The sequence below is a fragment of the Schistocerca americana genome, chromosome 3 (assembly GCF_021461395.2).
Source record: "Schistocerca americana isolate TAMUIC-IGC-003095 chromosome 3, iqSchAmer2.1, whole genome shotgun sequence".
NCBI classification, from domain to species: Eukaryota; Metazoa; Arthropoda; class Insecta; order Orthoptera; family Acrididae; genus Schistocerca; species Schistocerca americana.
In genome coordinates, this window is record NC_060121.1 from 735,676,424 (window position 1) to 735,690,757 (window position 14,334).

Consider the following 14,334-nt stretch of genomic DNA (forward strand, 5'->3'; position numbering starts at 1 on the left):
ACAGTAATGCTATTATGGAGGTTATCCCATTCAAACAGGACTTCAGCAACACAACTAAAATGCAATAATTCACATGTACTGCCATACAATAAACCACTGAATATAACTAGATCCAGGAAGCTATAGGTACTCCACTTGGAAACAGCTGGTCACTGTTTAGGAAGGAGTGTGTGCAACGCTGCATCCTACTTATGTTCCCCATAGTGTAGTGATGACATGTCATCGGCATAATTACCACCTCCTGCAATTATTTATCACTTGAATTAGTGACTTCCAGTAGATCATGAGACTTATTTATTCATGGAGTATTGTAATTTTCTAGAACACTCCATGCATATATAAATGGGAGCACTCTGTACTGAGGTAGGCAGTTAAGATACATCTGCACTTTCATGTGTAGAATCTGATGATAAAATTCATGTGTGCTCAATAAATGTGCTTTCTGTGTCAAGCGTTAGTGCTTGTTGATGACCCTGCTATTGTAACTGGTACTTGATTTAGGATCCTAAGTGAAAATATCTACACACATTATAAATTCACGTCCCCTGCCTGCGTATATAATTTGCTATCGTTACACCAGACAAGCTGTTTGGTCATAGGTACTTACGCTACTTCTGTGAAGGAAGGGTTGGTTGCTAGTTTTTTAATAAATAGCAAACCTGACTTGATGAAAGATTTTACTGAAGGAAAATGAAGTAGTCTTTCATAATATATAACATGACTTTGCAGATAGCATTACTGGTTTCACATGTTTCTGAAACTGTTGCCCCATAGGAAGGTGGTGTCTCAGAAGGATTGTGAAATGAAGGACTATGAGTGGAAAATTCATTCTTCACACAATGACTAGTAGCTTTAAAATCTTAATATCATGGAGTCTAATGAACAAGAGTAGATTACTAGCCACTCTGGCAATGGAGTAGAGGATCAGAAAATAAGATCAGTGAAGTAAGACACTCAAGAAGTTTCATCTTTGTCTCCGTCGCTCTGAAACAGAAATTAGACACTCAATATTCATTGCACAATACTATTTATTGCACAATAAGATCGAGCAATAATGATAGTTTGAGTAATGTATTGAAGAAGACTGCAGAGATTTAAAAATATTAATACTCGATAAACATGTTGTGCAATATACTGAACCATGTAAGGATGGTACAGTGCAATACACGGCTGTTCCAGCCAAGACTTCATGATTTGCAGATGTATAAACCACTGATACAGCAACACCATATAGATATGTATACATCAGGAAAAACAGATGAAAGAAATCATCTCCAAGTTCATTTATGGAAGTAGTTTGATTACATATTTGATACTTACTCAGTAATTAGCTGTAAAAACACTCAAAAAAGTGTTTAATCGCAGGGAAAGAACAATGTAACTGCTTATTTTTTCATTTCAGAAGCTTAAATTATTTATTGCAGAAATACATAGCAGCACCACCTTCCTATAATACTCTACAATAATATATCTTACTCCTTTTACATTTATTCATTGCTTCCAGCATAGGGAAAAATGAAATCTGAGAAATATGTGAACAGTAACTTTTCTGTGTATATAAGATGTAATGAGGTTCACAAATTTCTTGAATGATTCCTCATTCATCCTAGTTCCCACAGTCATCCAGCTCTGCTGCAAGCTCTCTTAGCATGTTCATAACCCATTGTGTAGGACGCCTTCCAAGCTACTTTTTTGCCCTTTGCCACTTCCACATGCTCCTTTCTTTCAGCATGTAACTATTACAATTGCAATGCATGTGAGTTCCACATCACCAAGTGCTGACATTTTTGCTAAGACAAAGTTCTAACTGATGTGCCCCAGGCGTAAATACTGCACAAAAATATTGTCATTCTTGACCTCACATTTTTCACGATACTGACACAATATTATTGTGCAATAAGTAACTGATTATGCCCGAGTCCCTTTAAACTCAATGGGTATGTCTTAACTTCAGTGCCAAGTAAACTAAATCTGCCTCTTTTTCCTTAAACAATTCCCAATTTAAAGTAGTTGGTGTGCTGTAAGGAGCATTTTAATGCAGCCTTACAAATGAACTGTTATATACATACCACATTCCACAATGTAATGCATAACAGTGAACAAATCTACAGCATACTAATTACCACTCCACTGAACATAAAATATATGAGGCACAGCAGTACACTAAGATACTCACCCCCAATGCCAAGATATCACTTAGCATGTGTTTATTCCAGAAAAATCGATCATCCACTGTCTTCCAGAATGATAATGTATTCTTCTCATTACTGACATTAAGATTTGCTTGTCGCTGCAAGGAATTTGTCAGATCAGTTGATAAAGAGAAATAGAATGAATCTGTGTCAGTAAAAACTCTCTGCAACTCATCCAAAATTCGTCGTTCAAATTTTTCTTTATCTTTACTGTCTCGCCGCTTTCCAGCTTTTACCTGAAAATTTTTAACTTGTTTTTATTGAGAATGTTCCAAACACCACTGATAGGATGTGACATACCAAACCTCTACCTGGGATGTTGCAAGAGCAGCTGCCTGTTGTGTTGTTGTCTTTATGGTGTTTGCTGCAGACTTCATTGTGCCCCATGTTTTTGCTAATGCTGCCTTTTGATGCATTTCAAATATTCCCACAGCACCTCCAGTCTTCTTGACAGACATTCCATTCTGATGTTTTTTGCAGGGATGAAGACCTAAGTCAGCATTTTCACTGGAAGTACCAAGCTGCAGGAAAACTATGGATTTTATTTTGTAAACTGTTTTACCACCTGGAAGGTCACCCACTATCGCATAATCTTTTACAAGAATCAAACGGCTTTCAACAACAGAATGTAGTTCAATTTTTCCAATGATTCCATAGAAGACTCCAAGGCAATCAGGGTCATCTGCTGTTGAGAGATCCCAGCCTAAAGAAAAGAAAAGTAATTAGGCTACAGTCAGAGATACAGAAACACTATTTATTTATTTATTTATTTATTCTTTATCTTTTTTTGCATATAGTCACCAACTGGTAATTTTTGCAAATGTCATAGCATTTTTAAACAATTTTTGAACAAACAGTAGGAATTTGCAATTCACATGTACAAGAAGCCACTTACGGGTGATGCACTTGGCAACATATGGTACAGAACTTCATAACACAACATACAGTTTTTACATAGTATAGGTATTTACATTTACAGTGTGTTGTTACAGAAATAATGTATATTACAATCACCTCGGAACAGTACATCATATAGATAGAAGAGTTAGGCCTACATTTAAGAATAGCTACATTTTAATATCGGTATTCATTCAGTGAGTACAAACATTTGAGAGAGTTAAGAATGATTTTAAATTCCCTTTTGAATACTTTACCTCTGTGGCATCTTATAGCACTTGGGAGTTTGTTAAACCATATCTGGCAATTAATCCAAGGACTATGATCTGTTGTCTTTAGTTTAGTTCTCTCACAGAAGAAGCAATCTTTTTGTCTTGTGTTATGGGTATGCACATCAGAGCATTTAGTTTCATTATATTTATGGTCCATAAAGAATGTTATTAATTTGCACAGATACAAGGAATATACTGTTAGATATTTATGTTGTACAAAGGTTTCCCTACATGACTCTCCGTATCCAAGTCGATGCATGGTCCTGACTGCTCTTTTCTGCAGTTTTAGGATTCTGTTCATGTGACTATCAGCAGCACATTCCCGTACCTCTATTCCATAATTAATATATGCAAATACTGTCCCATAATAAGCAGTTTTTAATGTTTGTTGAGAGACTAATTTTGATAGAATGCTAATTTAATTAAGTGCTGTGAACTGCTGATTTTATAGCATACAAAATTGATATGGTCTACCCACCTAAGATTTTCGTCTAGGTATATCCCCAAAAATTTACATTTGTCAGTGTCTACTTTTTTGATGCCACTTATATTACCAATACAGGTTTGGTATGAATTACCAAGTTTAAATGGTAACAGCTGGGATTTGCTAATATTGACTTTTAGACCTTGATCGTGGAAGTAAGTAGTTATTTGACTAAAGCCATCAGTTGCAGCCAATGTCAAGTCATTAGTTTGTTTGCAAAAGAACAAAAGTGAGGTATCATCTGCATAACTTACTAATTGGGAGTACAGAGGTGCCTCTAAATTATTAATCTAGACCAGGAAAAGGAAAGGGTCCAATATGGAGCCCTGAGATACACCTTGTTTTACTGTTTCATAGCTGGTTTGAAATGTTTGATCTGATCATTAATTTCACAACTCAGCTTTGTACACTGCTTACGATTGGTTAGATAAATGATCAGTAGGTGTATGGATGTGGCATTTATATTGTAAGTTTCCAGTTTTCTTAGTAGTAGCGCACGGTTCATTGAGTCAAATACTTTAGTAAGGTCTAGAAATATCCCTGCTTCTGCATTCCTTCATCCAGGGCATCATACACCTTGTGGAGAAATTCAGTAATTGCCGTAATGGTACTGTGATGCTTTCTGAAGCCATGTTGTGTTTCTGCTTGTAAATTATTCTTTGAGAAATAATAAGTTGAGTCAGCAAAACAATTTCAAATATTTTACCGAAAATTGGTATTGGTGACATGGGCCTGAAGTTAAGTTTGACAGCTCTTCTTTTGATCCTTTCTTGCGCACAAGTTTAACTGTACTTTTCTTCAATAAATTTGGAAATGTGTGCTCCCTGATAGTAATGTTGATCATATGGGTAATTATTCCAACTAATTCCATATTGCAGTTTTTATTATAATACTACTCAGTCCATCTCAGCCAGATGAGGTCCTATTCTCTAAGTTATTCATTATTTTTCCTATTTCTTCCATACTCACTTCCTTAAATTCAAAAGCAGTTTCCAGCCTAGGGTAAGGCTTTACTGTCTGAGTCATACCTGTGTAATTAACTGGATTCACAGCTGATGATATAAAATATAAATTAAATATATTGCAGATTTTATCTGGATCATTAATATGGTTTCCTTCATGTTGCATTCTGTCAATTTGAGCATCTAACTTAGGGGTGGCTTTGCCATATCTATTTGTTACATTCCATGAAGTCTTCCCTATATTTGTTGACTGAGCTATTTCCTTATCTAGGATCTGTTTTTTTAAATTTGAGAGCTGTTCCTGAAATTGTTTTTTTAGCTTGATTGTAAGTATCCTTAAATATTTGCAATTTAGTTGACTTATGTAACACACTTAGATCCTCGATATTTTACCTGAGTTTAATCATGTAAGCTGGAAGAGTCAGTCTGGCTTTTTTTTTTTATTTATTTATTTATTTTTTTTTTTTTTTTGTTTTTGCGAGTTACTACTTTCTTAATTTCTTTCACTGGGCAGCAAAAATTAAGATTTTGTAAAATAATATCTTAAAATTTGGCCCATTTGTATTCGGACCCTTTTTGCTGAAGAATTAGTTGCCATTCCTCAGATGCTAGTTTACTTTTAAAAGCATTAATGTTTTTCTCTTTAAGCATTCTTTTATGCTCTACGACCTGAGTCCTTTCTTGGATACTTGTGTGTTCATAGTCTACAAACTGACATTTGTGGTCTGAGTAGTGGAAGTCCATTCCAGCATCTAATACTATCTTTTACCTCTTTACTTAGTATTATGTAGTCTATTCTACTAGAAGTAGACTGAGTTACTCTTGTATCTGAATTTACTGCATTCATAAGATTATAGGAGTTAAGGGTATCAATTAGCCAAGTATTGTTACCTCGTTTGGGTCACAGTGTCCCACTATTCTACTAAAAATATCTATGAAACGCCCTACCTCTGATTTTGGTGGATGATAAATCCCAATAATTTTCTGTTTCACTGTGACCTTTCCGCAACCCTGGATACGAAGTTCAACACCTGTCACTTCAGTCAAGCCTTCATTGTTATACAGATCTAGATGGTTTAATTTATTTACTTTGAGCTGCTCTGTAACAAATACTGCTACACCTCCACCATTATGATGCTGTCTACAGTAGCTATTTCCTAGGAAAGAGCCATCTAGTTTAAAGTAAATAATTTCCTCAGATTTCAGTCCATGCTCGGTTAACACAACTACATGAGGTGAATGATCATTTACAAAAGTCTGCAAAACATTGAGCTTATTTCTAAGATATTGTATATTTACGCGCAAGAGCCTTAATGGTACTTTTAGTTTGTCACTTTGAATTTCCCCGCTCTGGATTGTTTATATTGGGTCAAATCCAGTTGAGTTGGCCCTTTCCACTAGTTTCCCTGTGTGTTGGGATTTAGGCGATAGTCCGTCTATTTTCACGAATTATATCACCTTATCACATTATTAATCAGGGGCGGCTTCTGAGATAGTGCCGCTGTGCCATGGCACCACTTGTATGAAAAATAAAGAAAGAAATCTACGCAAATTGCACCTAAAACATTGTTTTTGAGTATGTATTTTCTGGTTTGAAGAGGCGTGCTCTCACAGTAGTTTTCTGAAGCTTGGAGCCAACTGCAGACTGGCACCATCTGCCCTCATAAGCACTATGCGAAAGGCTCTGCTGTCTGTTTCTACACATTGCTTATGACAGAGATGGAGCCACAGCTGGTCTGACTCAGAGCTTTACATTCTTTCTGCCAGAGAACAGTGAAGTGCAGAACCTATAGAAGCACGATCTGCCATCTAGCAATCATGTTAGAATACATTGGGGTGCAAATTTCTTGTTATCCAGTTTTACAATATTTTTGCAAGTTAATGCTGATGCATTCCTAAACACAAATTAATGTTCAATTAATCAAAGATGGAAATAATACATTAAATCCCTATATATAAAATTCTCGTGTCACAGTGTTAGTTGCCATACTCCTACAAAACAGCTCAATCGAGGTTCTGATGAAATTTTACATGTATAGGGCTATTACAAATGATTGAAGCGATTTCATAAATTCACTGTAGCTCCATTCATTGACATATGGTCACGACACACTACAGATACATAGAAAAACTCAAAGTTTTGTTTGGCTGAAGCCGCACTTCAGGTTTCTGCCGCCAGAGCGCTCGAGAGCGCAGTGAGACAAAATGGCGACAGGAGCCGAGAAAGCGTATGTCGTGCTTGAAACGCACTCACATCAGTCAGTCATAACAGTGCAACGACACTTCAGGACAAAGTTCAACAAAGATCCACCAACTGCTAACTCCATTTGGCGATGGTATGCGCAGTTTAAAGCTTCTGGATGCCTCTGTAAGGGGAAATCAACATGTCGGCCTGCAGTGAGCGAAGAAACGGTTGAACGCGTGCGGGCAAGTTTCACGCGTAGCCCGCAGAAGTCGACGAATAAAGCAAGCAGGGAGCTAAACATACCACAGCCGACGGTTTGGAAAATCTTACAGAAAAGGCTGAAGCAGAAGCCTTACCGTTTACAATTGCTACAAGCCCTGACACCCGATGACAAAGTCAAACGCTTTGAATTTTCGGCATGGTTGCAACAGCTCATGGAAGAGGATGCGTTCAGTGCGAAACTTGTTTTTACTGATGAAGCAACATTTTTTCTTAATGGTGAAATGAACAGACACAATGTGCCAGAACTGCGAGCTCGCATCAACGATGCTTTCGAACTCATTGATGGGGACATGCTGCGCCGAGTGTGGGAGGAACTTTATTATCAGCTTGATGTCTGCCGAATCACTAAAGGGGCACATATCGAACATTTGTGAATGCCTAAAAAAACTTTTTGAGTTTTTGTATGTGTGTGCAAAGCATTGTGAAAATATCTCAAATAATAAAGTTATTGTAGAGCTGTGAAATCGCTTCAATCATTTGTAATAACCCTGTATATCCAGTACGCCAGAGAATATTTTTCATACCCCGAAGTGATAAGGGTGGTCCGCCCCAAGCTTATTTTTTGGATAGAACTTTTTATTTTTATTTTTTTATGTTGTGGCATTACAAAATACAAGCAAACCTAAATTTTCACCCTTCTACCACCAACCCCTATTTTTTAATAGCGATTTTAGTAATTTAATAATTTTCAACCCCGGTCGATAACTGATCAATCATCACTTGATCAGTTATCCCCACCAGGTGTCTACCGGTGATAGTCTTTCACTATTCGATAGATAGGTAATTGAAGAAAACATACCAAAAGCAACGACTCAAATATCCCTCTTTGAATCAACATAACTAGACCAAGATGTTTAACTAGGTAGCACGCGTCATTCACCAAACCAACATTTAGGCCTAGCACACACGCATTGATTTTTATTGTACGGAAATATATCGTATGATCAAATTCTTTTAGTGGAACAAAGAAGTTTCTACGCTCTCCTTTGTTACTCTAAAAGAATTTAATTGTACAATATTTTTGTGTACAATAAAAGTCTATGCGTGTGCGCTTAGCCTTATATTCATAATGCTGGCAAACACGTTTCGACACGAAATTGCCGCTATGTTTGTATGCTCATGGACAAGCCGTGCATTGGCTGCAATTGTTAAATTCACACGATCTACCGTAGAAATGCTAGAACTAATATTGGACAATACTGCCGGACTTCTCCCTAAGCCTTTTGTCACTTCCAACACAGTTTTCGGCCATTATTACTGTTTGTGTCACGAGCTCCCGCCAACAACAGCTATTGTGTTACACGTGTACATTGTGTTACATGTATACATTATTCTTATAGACTAGAGATAATTTATATGGCAAAACAACGTTTGCCGGGTCAGCTATAACATATAAAGATTTTCAGAGGCGGAACAAAGTTCGCCAGGTATAACTAGTATTGTCATAAATAACTATATTGGTATATTTCACAACAGCGTGGCTATTGCTACGGGACAAAAAAACTAACGTATTCATTACCTGTTGACCATCTGTTTCGCCAACAACAGTACAGTATTTCTGTTTATACTTATTACGTTCATGTAATGTAGTTCTGTACAAACATGTTGTCATTATTGTGAGGTCAAGTAATTGACCGTATATAGCTGTGTGTACAGTGTTAACTGTACGGAAAGATTCAGTTGACTGTGAAAGTTGCAAACATGAACAAAATAAACGAGTTATTAAAAATGCCATTTAGCGACAGGACTCACAGTGAAAAAATTCAGATAAAAAACACTAGGTAGGCCACTCCCGAGTCTGAATCCGCACTAGCAAACACAAAATTGATGCTGTAAGTTCAATCCAGAAATTTACAAAAAGATCAAATGAATTTGTGGCTGTGAAAAAGGTGACGTTGTTTTTTGTTTTCCTTCTGTGTTATTTGGGGGAAATGTTCATTGATGTAAGACCAGAATAACTGATATTGGGCATATATGATCTAAAATGAAAGCAGATGAAATGTCAGAGACACACATGAATAATGTGCTTAGTATTTCATTTCTAGGAAAAACCAACTTTCAGAAGAAATTAGATTTGTAACAGACAAATAATTGACAGCCACAACAAACATATAGAGAAGAATAGATATATATTGAATTTAATTGTAAGCTGTATTCAGTTCTGTGGTGCTTTGGAACTGGCTCTCAGGGGCCATTATGAATTTGATACCTCTCAAAATAAGGTTTTTTTTTCGTGAACTAATTCAATTCAGCACAGAATTGGGTAAAGATCTTCAAGTTCATCTCAGTTAAGCATCAGCGTTCAAAGGCATTTCTAAGATTGTTCAGAATGAACTAGTGCAATGCATGTTGGAAGTGTAGCATGATGAAATTTGTAAAGAAATAAAATGTGCCGATTATGTTGCAATAATTGCAGATGAAACCACAGATGTGTCTTGTGAATTTCAATTGGTTATTGTTTTATATTATGTTGTTGAGGAAATACCTGTTGAAAGATTTTGGAACTTTGTTAATCCAGAAAGTCAGAATGCTCATACTATAGCTGAGAGTATTCTGAAAGAAACTGAACCATTACTTGGCAATGACCAAGCAAAACTAATAGCTCAGAGTTATGATGGTGCAAACGTTATGAATTCCAAGTAGAATATGGTTCAGAAATTAATTAAAAACAAATACCCAAATGAAAACTACATCCACTCTTATGTGCATCAGTTCAACCTTATTATATCTTTGGCAGCCTCTGTTAATCGCAAAGTCCGCACTTTTTTTGCACATCTTTCAGGTATTTCTTCTTTCTTTTCTAACTCGCCACAGAGATCAAAATTATTGCATAGCATTATTTAAAAAAACTTTCCCTGAAAAAGCTTTCCCTGTGTGTGCGTCATGAGATAGAATTACCATTTGCGAGTAGTAAAAGATGTTTTTTGGAGAAAGGGAAAATCTTATTACTGTTATGGAAGTTGTCAAAACAAGTGAGAGCATAAAACTATTTTCTACTATTGAAAACGCTGGTTCATACAAACAAAGACTGCAAGATAATGAATTCATTTTCTGGCTATCATTTTTCTGTAAGATAATGCCTCTTGCATACATACTTTTTAAATAGCTTCAGAAGAAGATAACCGAACTAACCAAAGCAAAACAAGGCGAAGTTTGAAGTGGTAATGCAAAACATCAGAGATGACATTGACTACATCCTTAACGAGATTAGTTTCAAAAATTATGAAACAATACCAGCCAAGACGCGACTGATTCTTGATGGGCATACAAAAAGAGATGCTTTGGAAGTGTGTGATGCCATCCTTTCTGAAATAAAGTTACATTTTCATTTTCAGTTCATTGGAAACCTCACTGCAGCCAAGTCATTTACTGTAGATCAGTTTGACAAATAGATTACAAATTTTCCAAACAAATACCTTGAAATAACAGACACACATCTACTTTTAGAAAAAAGAAAGTTGAAGGGTGAGTTTCATATTTTCTATGCTAGGCCTGAGCAGAGAGCAGTTTCTGGTGCAGTTCCATTTTTTTTTTGCCAATTACAGAGGATAAACTTTGTGACACATTCGAAGAGACTGTTAAAATTTTGAAACTGCTAATAAGGACATCCGTCTCAAAATCAGAAACTGAGTGGCACTTTTCAATGATCAAGAGAATTGAAATGTTCCTACGAAACATCATGAAAGAAGAATGACTGAGTGACTTAGGGATGCTATCCTGTGAAAAGTCATTCATGTGTAAAATTGAAGATTTCAATTTGAGAGTGACAGATTTATTTGCCAGTAAGGAGTGATGAATGAATTTCCAATACCGTTCCTACTAATTATTTTGAAACTGTCTTCCCAAAGTCATGGAGCTGCTGCCTTTTGTGAGTACAGTGCTTTTAGTTTTAAATGTTGCACAGTTGATGGAAAAATATGCACCCAGGTGGGTGACCTTGCCCAACAGTTAGAGAATGAACAGAAGTGCAGATCCACGTCTTTGAAGGATGCAATACGTCTCAGTGCATGATGGACACGATGCACCATGTAAGGCGCCCTTCCCCGATTGGCTCACTATTCAGGAAAATTTTGAAAAATTTTGAATTATGGCGGTCAAACCCTACAGGGGACCATCAGATAAAGGCCGAAACGTGAGAGACTCCTTTTAGTCGCCGCTTACAACAGACAGGAATACCTCAGGCCTATTCTAAGCCCGGACCCACGGGGTGGGGGTGGGGGGGGGGGGGTGGGGGGGGTTATGGCAGGTGGGTGTGTATGGTATGGACAGTTTAAGTAGCCATCGCCTGCTGTGAGGTGGCAGTTCACCAGCCTCTGCACAGAGGCCTGATATGAATGCCCCAATGGCCAACCAAATCCCTTCATGGTGCAGCATACCCAACATCTTTAAATAAGAGGTTCTCGCAGACCCATACACCATGCACCCATAATCGAGCAGAGATCGCACAAATGCCCTGTAAATCCGGAGCAGGCAAGCTCTGTCTGCTCCCCATGTACTGTGGCTAAGACATTGTAAAATACTTAAAGCCTTAAGTGACCTTTTCTTCAGGTCCTTAAGGTGTGGTAACCACATAAGCTTAGAGTCAAATATGAGGCCCAGAAACCTCAGTGTGTCTTTAAAAGTTAGGTCAGTGACCCTTATCCTCAACTCAGGAAAGTTTAAAATGGAACGGTTAAAAAAGAACATATACACACACACACACACACACACACACACACACACACACACACACACACAGAGACTTCTTGGTGGAAAACTTAAAACCACTCTTCTGCACCCATTCATCCAAATGTCAAGGAGTTAGTTGCAACTGGCATGTTGTCATTGCAAGGCTTGAAGAAGAGCAAAACATTGGACATTACTTTTCACTATGGATGTAATGCTATTAATAGCTATGGCAAAGACAGTCACACTTAAAACGCAGTCTTGAGGGACACAGTTATCCTGCTCAAAGCGATCAGACAGGATGTCACTGACTTGCTATCTAAAATATTATGGTGAGAGGAAGGACTGAATAAAAATGGGAAGAGAACCACAATAACCCCACTCGTAAAGCTGCTAGAGGATAAGATGCCTCCAAGTGGTATCATAGGCCTTCTCGACGTCAAGAAATATACCTAGAAGGTGATGCCGGCGTAGGAAAGCCTGTTGTATAGCCGCCTTGAGGAGGGCTAGGTTATCAAAGGTGGACGGATACCTCCTGAAGCCACACTGAAGGTGACTAAGGAGTTGCCTGGATTCTAAGATCCAGACAAGGTGGCGACTGACCATCTGCTCCAAGGTCTTCCCCATGCGCCAAGTGACGGCAACACTACAGTAACTACTTGGGCATGTACGGTCTTTCCCAGACTTTGAAGGAGGAATTAAACTTGCCTCACGCCACGAGTTGGGAAGGTGACCTGATGCCCAAATGGCATTAAAAAGTGTGAGGAGGATATCTTTGTTTTGCCTTGGGGGGTGCCACAGCATACTGTAATGGATCCTATCATGACCAGGCAATTTGTCACGAGCTGGCGACAATGCAGAATCCAGCTCCCACATGGAAAATGGGCAGTTGTAATCTTCATCAGAGGTGGACCGCAAGTTCAAACTACACCTCTCAGCAACTGCTCTTTGGCGCTGGAATCCTGGATCCTGACAGGCTGTTGCAGTAACTGTGGCAAAATGCACTGCCACAGTCTGGGCAATGTCTCTTAGATTGGTTTGGAGAGTGCCCTTCCCCATTGCAGCAGCCAGGGGGCACCTGTCTCCTCTCCCAGAAATTCTCCTGATGGTCTCCCACACACTGGAACTTTTGGTAGAACAATTAATGGTGATCAGGAACTGTTGGAACAATCTCTTCTTGCTCTCTCTAATAATTCAACTACGCTTTGCCCTCACCATCCGAAAGGCTGCAAGATTCTCTGCAGTTAGCCAATACTTGAATCTACGCAGAGCCATATGCCTGGTCCTGATTGCAGAGCAACATTCATCACTCCACCAAGGGACAGGCTGCCTCTTCTGTCATCCCGTGGACTGTGTAATGATTGCTGCAGCAGCGTGGTCCACCCGTGCCTCGATATCTGCACAATGTTCAAACTGGGCCAACTGGCTATAAAGTGTCCAGTCGGCTCTACCAAGCACCTATTGTGGCAGTATCCTTTTGGGTTCCACCCCACCTAGCAGGTGAACCCAGATCAGGAAGTGATCACTTCCAGGCAAGTCATCGACCACTTCCCATTGAGCAGTGTGAGCAAGAGCTGGAGAGCAAAGCGAGAGATCAATGGCAGAGAACGACCCAGTCACTGCGCAGAAGTGAGTGCTCTGTCCCACATTTATCGAGTATGCACACAATGACACGAGAAGCCTCTCAACTGCTCTACCCCTGGGGCAGGTAGTTGCAGAGCTCCAAAGTACATTATGTGCATTAAAATCACCACAGAGGATGAAGGGGCAGGAGAGCTGTGTAATAAGGTCAGTTAGGGCCTCTTCATCAATAGCATCATGTGGGGTCAAGTAAAGGGAGCATACTGTCAACAGATGATGCACATGCACTGATACAGCAACTGTTTGGGAAGTTGTCGTAGGTCATCCTTTTTGTGGAGTACATAGCCTGATATCTCAGGGGTGTACGAGTGATGGAAATGAGTCTCCTAGAGACACAGACACAGTGGTCTACCCTGAGATAAGAGACAGAGTTCCTCCAAATGTGTCCTGAACTCTTGCAAGTTCCAATGTAGGATGGAAGCAATTTCGTTTGAGGTGCGGCAGGTTGCCCACCAATGACAGCTCCATCTCAATAGCCACGCATCTCATCAGACGCAGCACACCCCGAGATTGAGATTTTTTTCTAGAGGTTTTTACCATCCTCGCAATCTGGACAGTCAAGCCATGATCCCCATTCCCTCCGACACACAACGTTCTGCTGCCACACCATATAATGGTCATTGAAGAATGCCCAGAGCTTACAGTAACAAGAGGCTGGCGACACTTACTAGTCCCTAGCTCAGGAACCACGGGGTCATCGAGCCCATTCTCAGCAAACGAATGGTGAGCCTCTGAGGGCTGGGAGGTGTAAATA

The 14,334-nt window shown here is 38.9% G+C and overlaps 1 protein-coding gene across 1 annotated transcript in view; it reads right to left on the bottom strand.

The window, feature by feature from the left end:
• LOC124605791 (phosphatidylinositide phosphatase SAC2) overlaps positions 1-14,334 on the bottom strand; it is a 386,400-nt gene that overhangs the window by 320,901 nt on the left and 51,165 nt on the right. Inside the window, exons 2-3 of the mRNA XM_047137683.1 lie at positions 2,504-2,895; positions 2,177-2,428 (exon numbers count right to left, since the gene is read on the bottom strand). Of these exons, the coding sequence (XP_046993639.1) occupies positions 2,177-2,428; positions 2,504-2,895 (644 nt within the window). The remainder of the gene's footprint in view (positions 1-2,176; positions 2,429-2,503; positions 2,896-14,334) is intronic.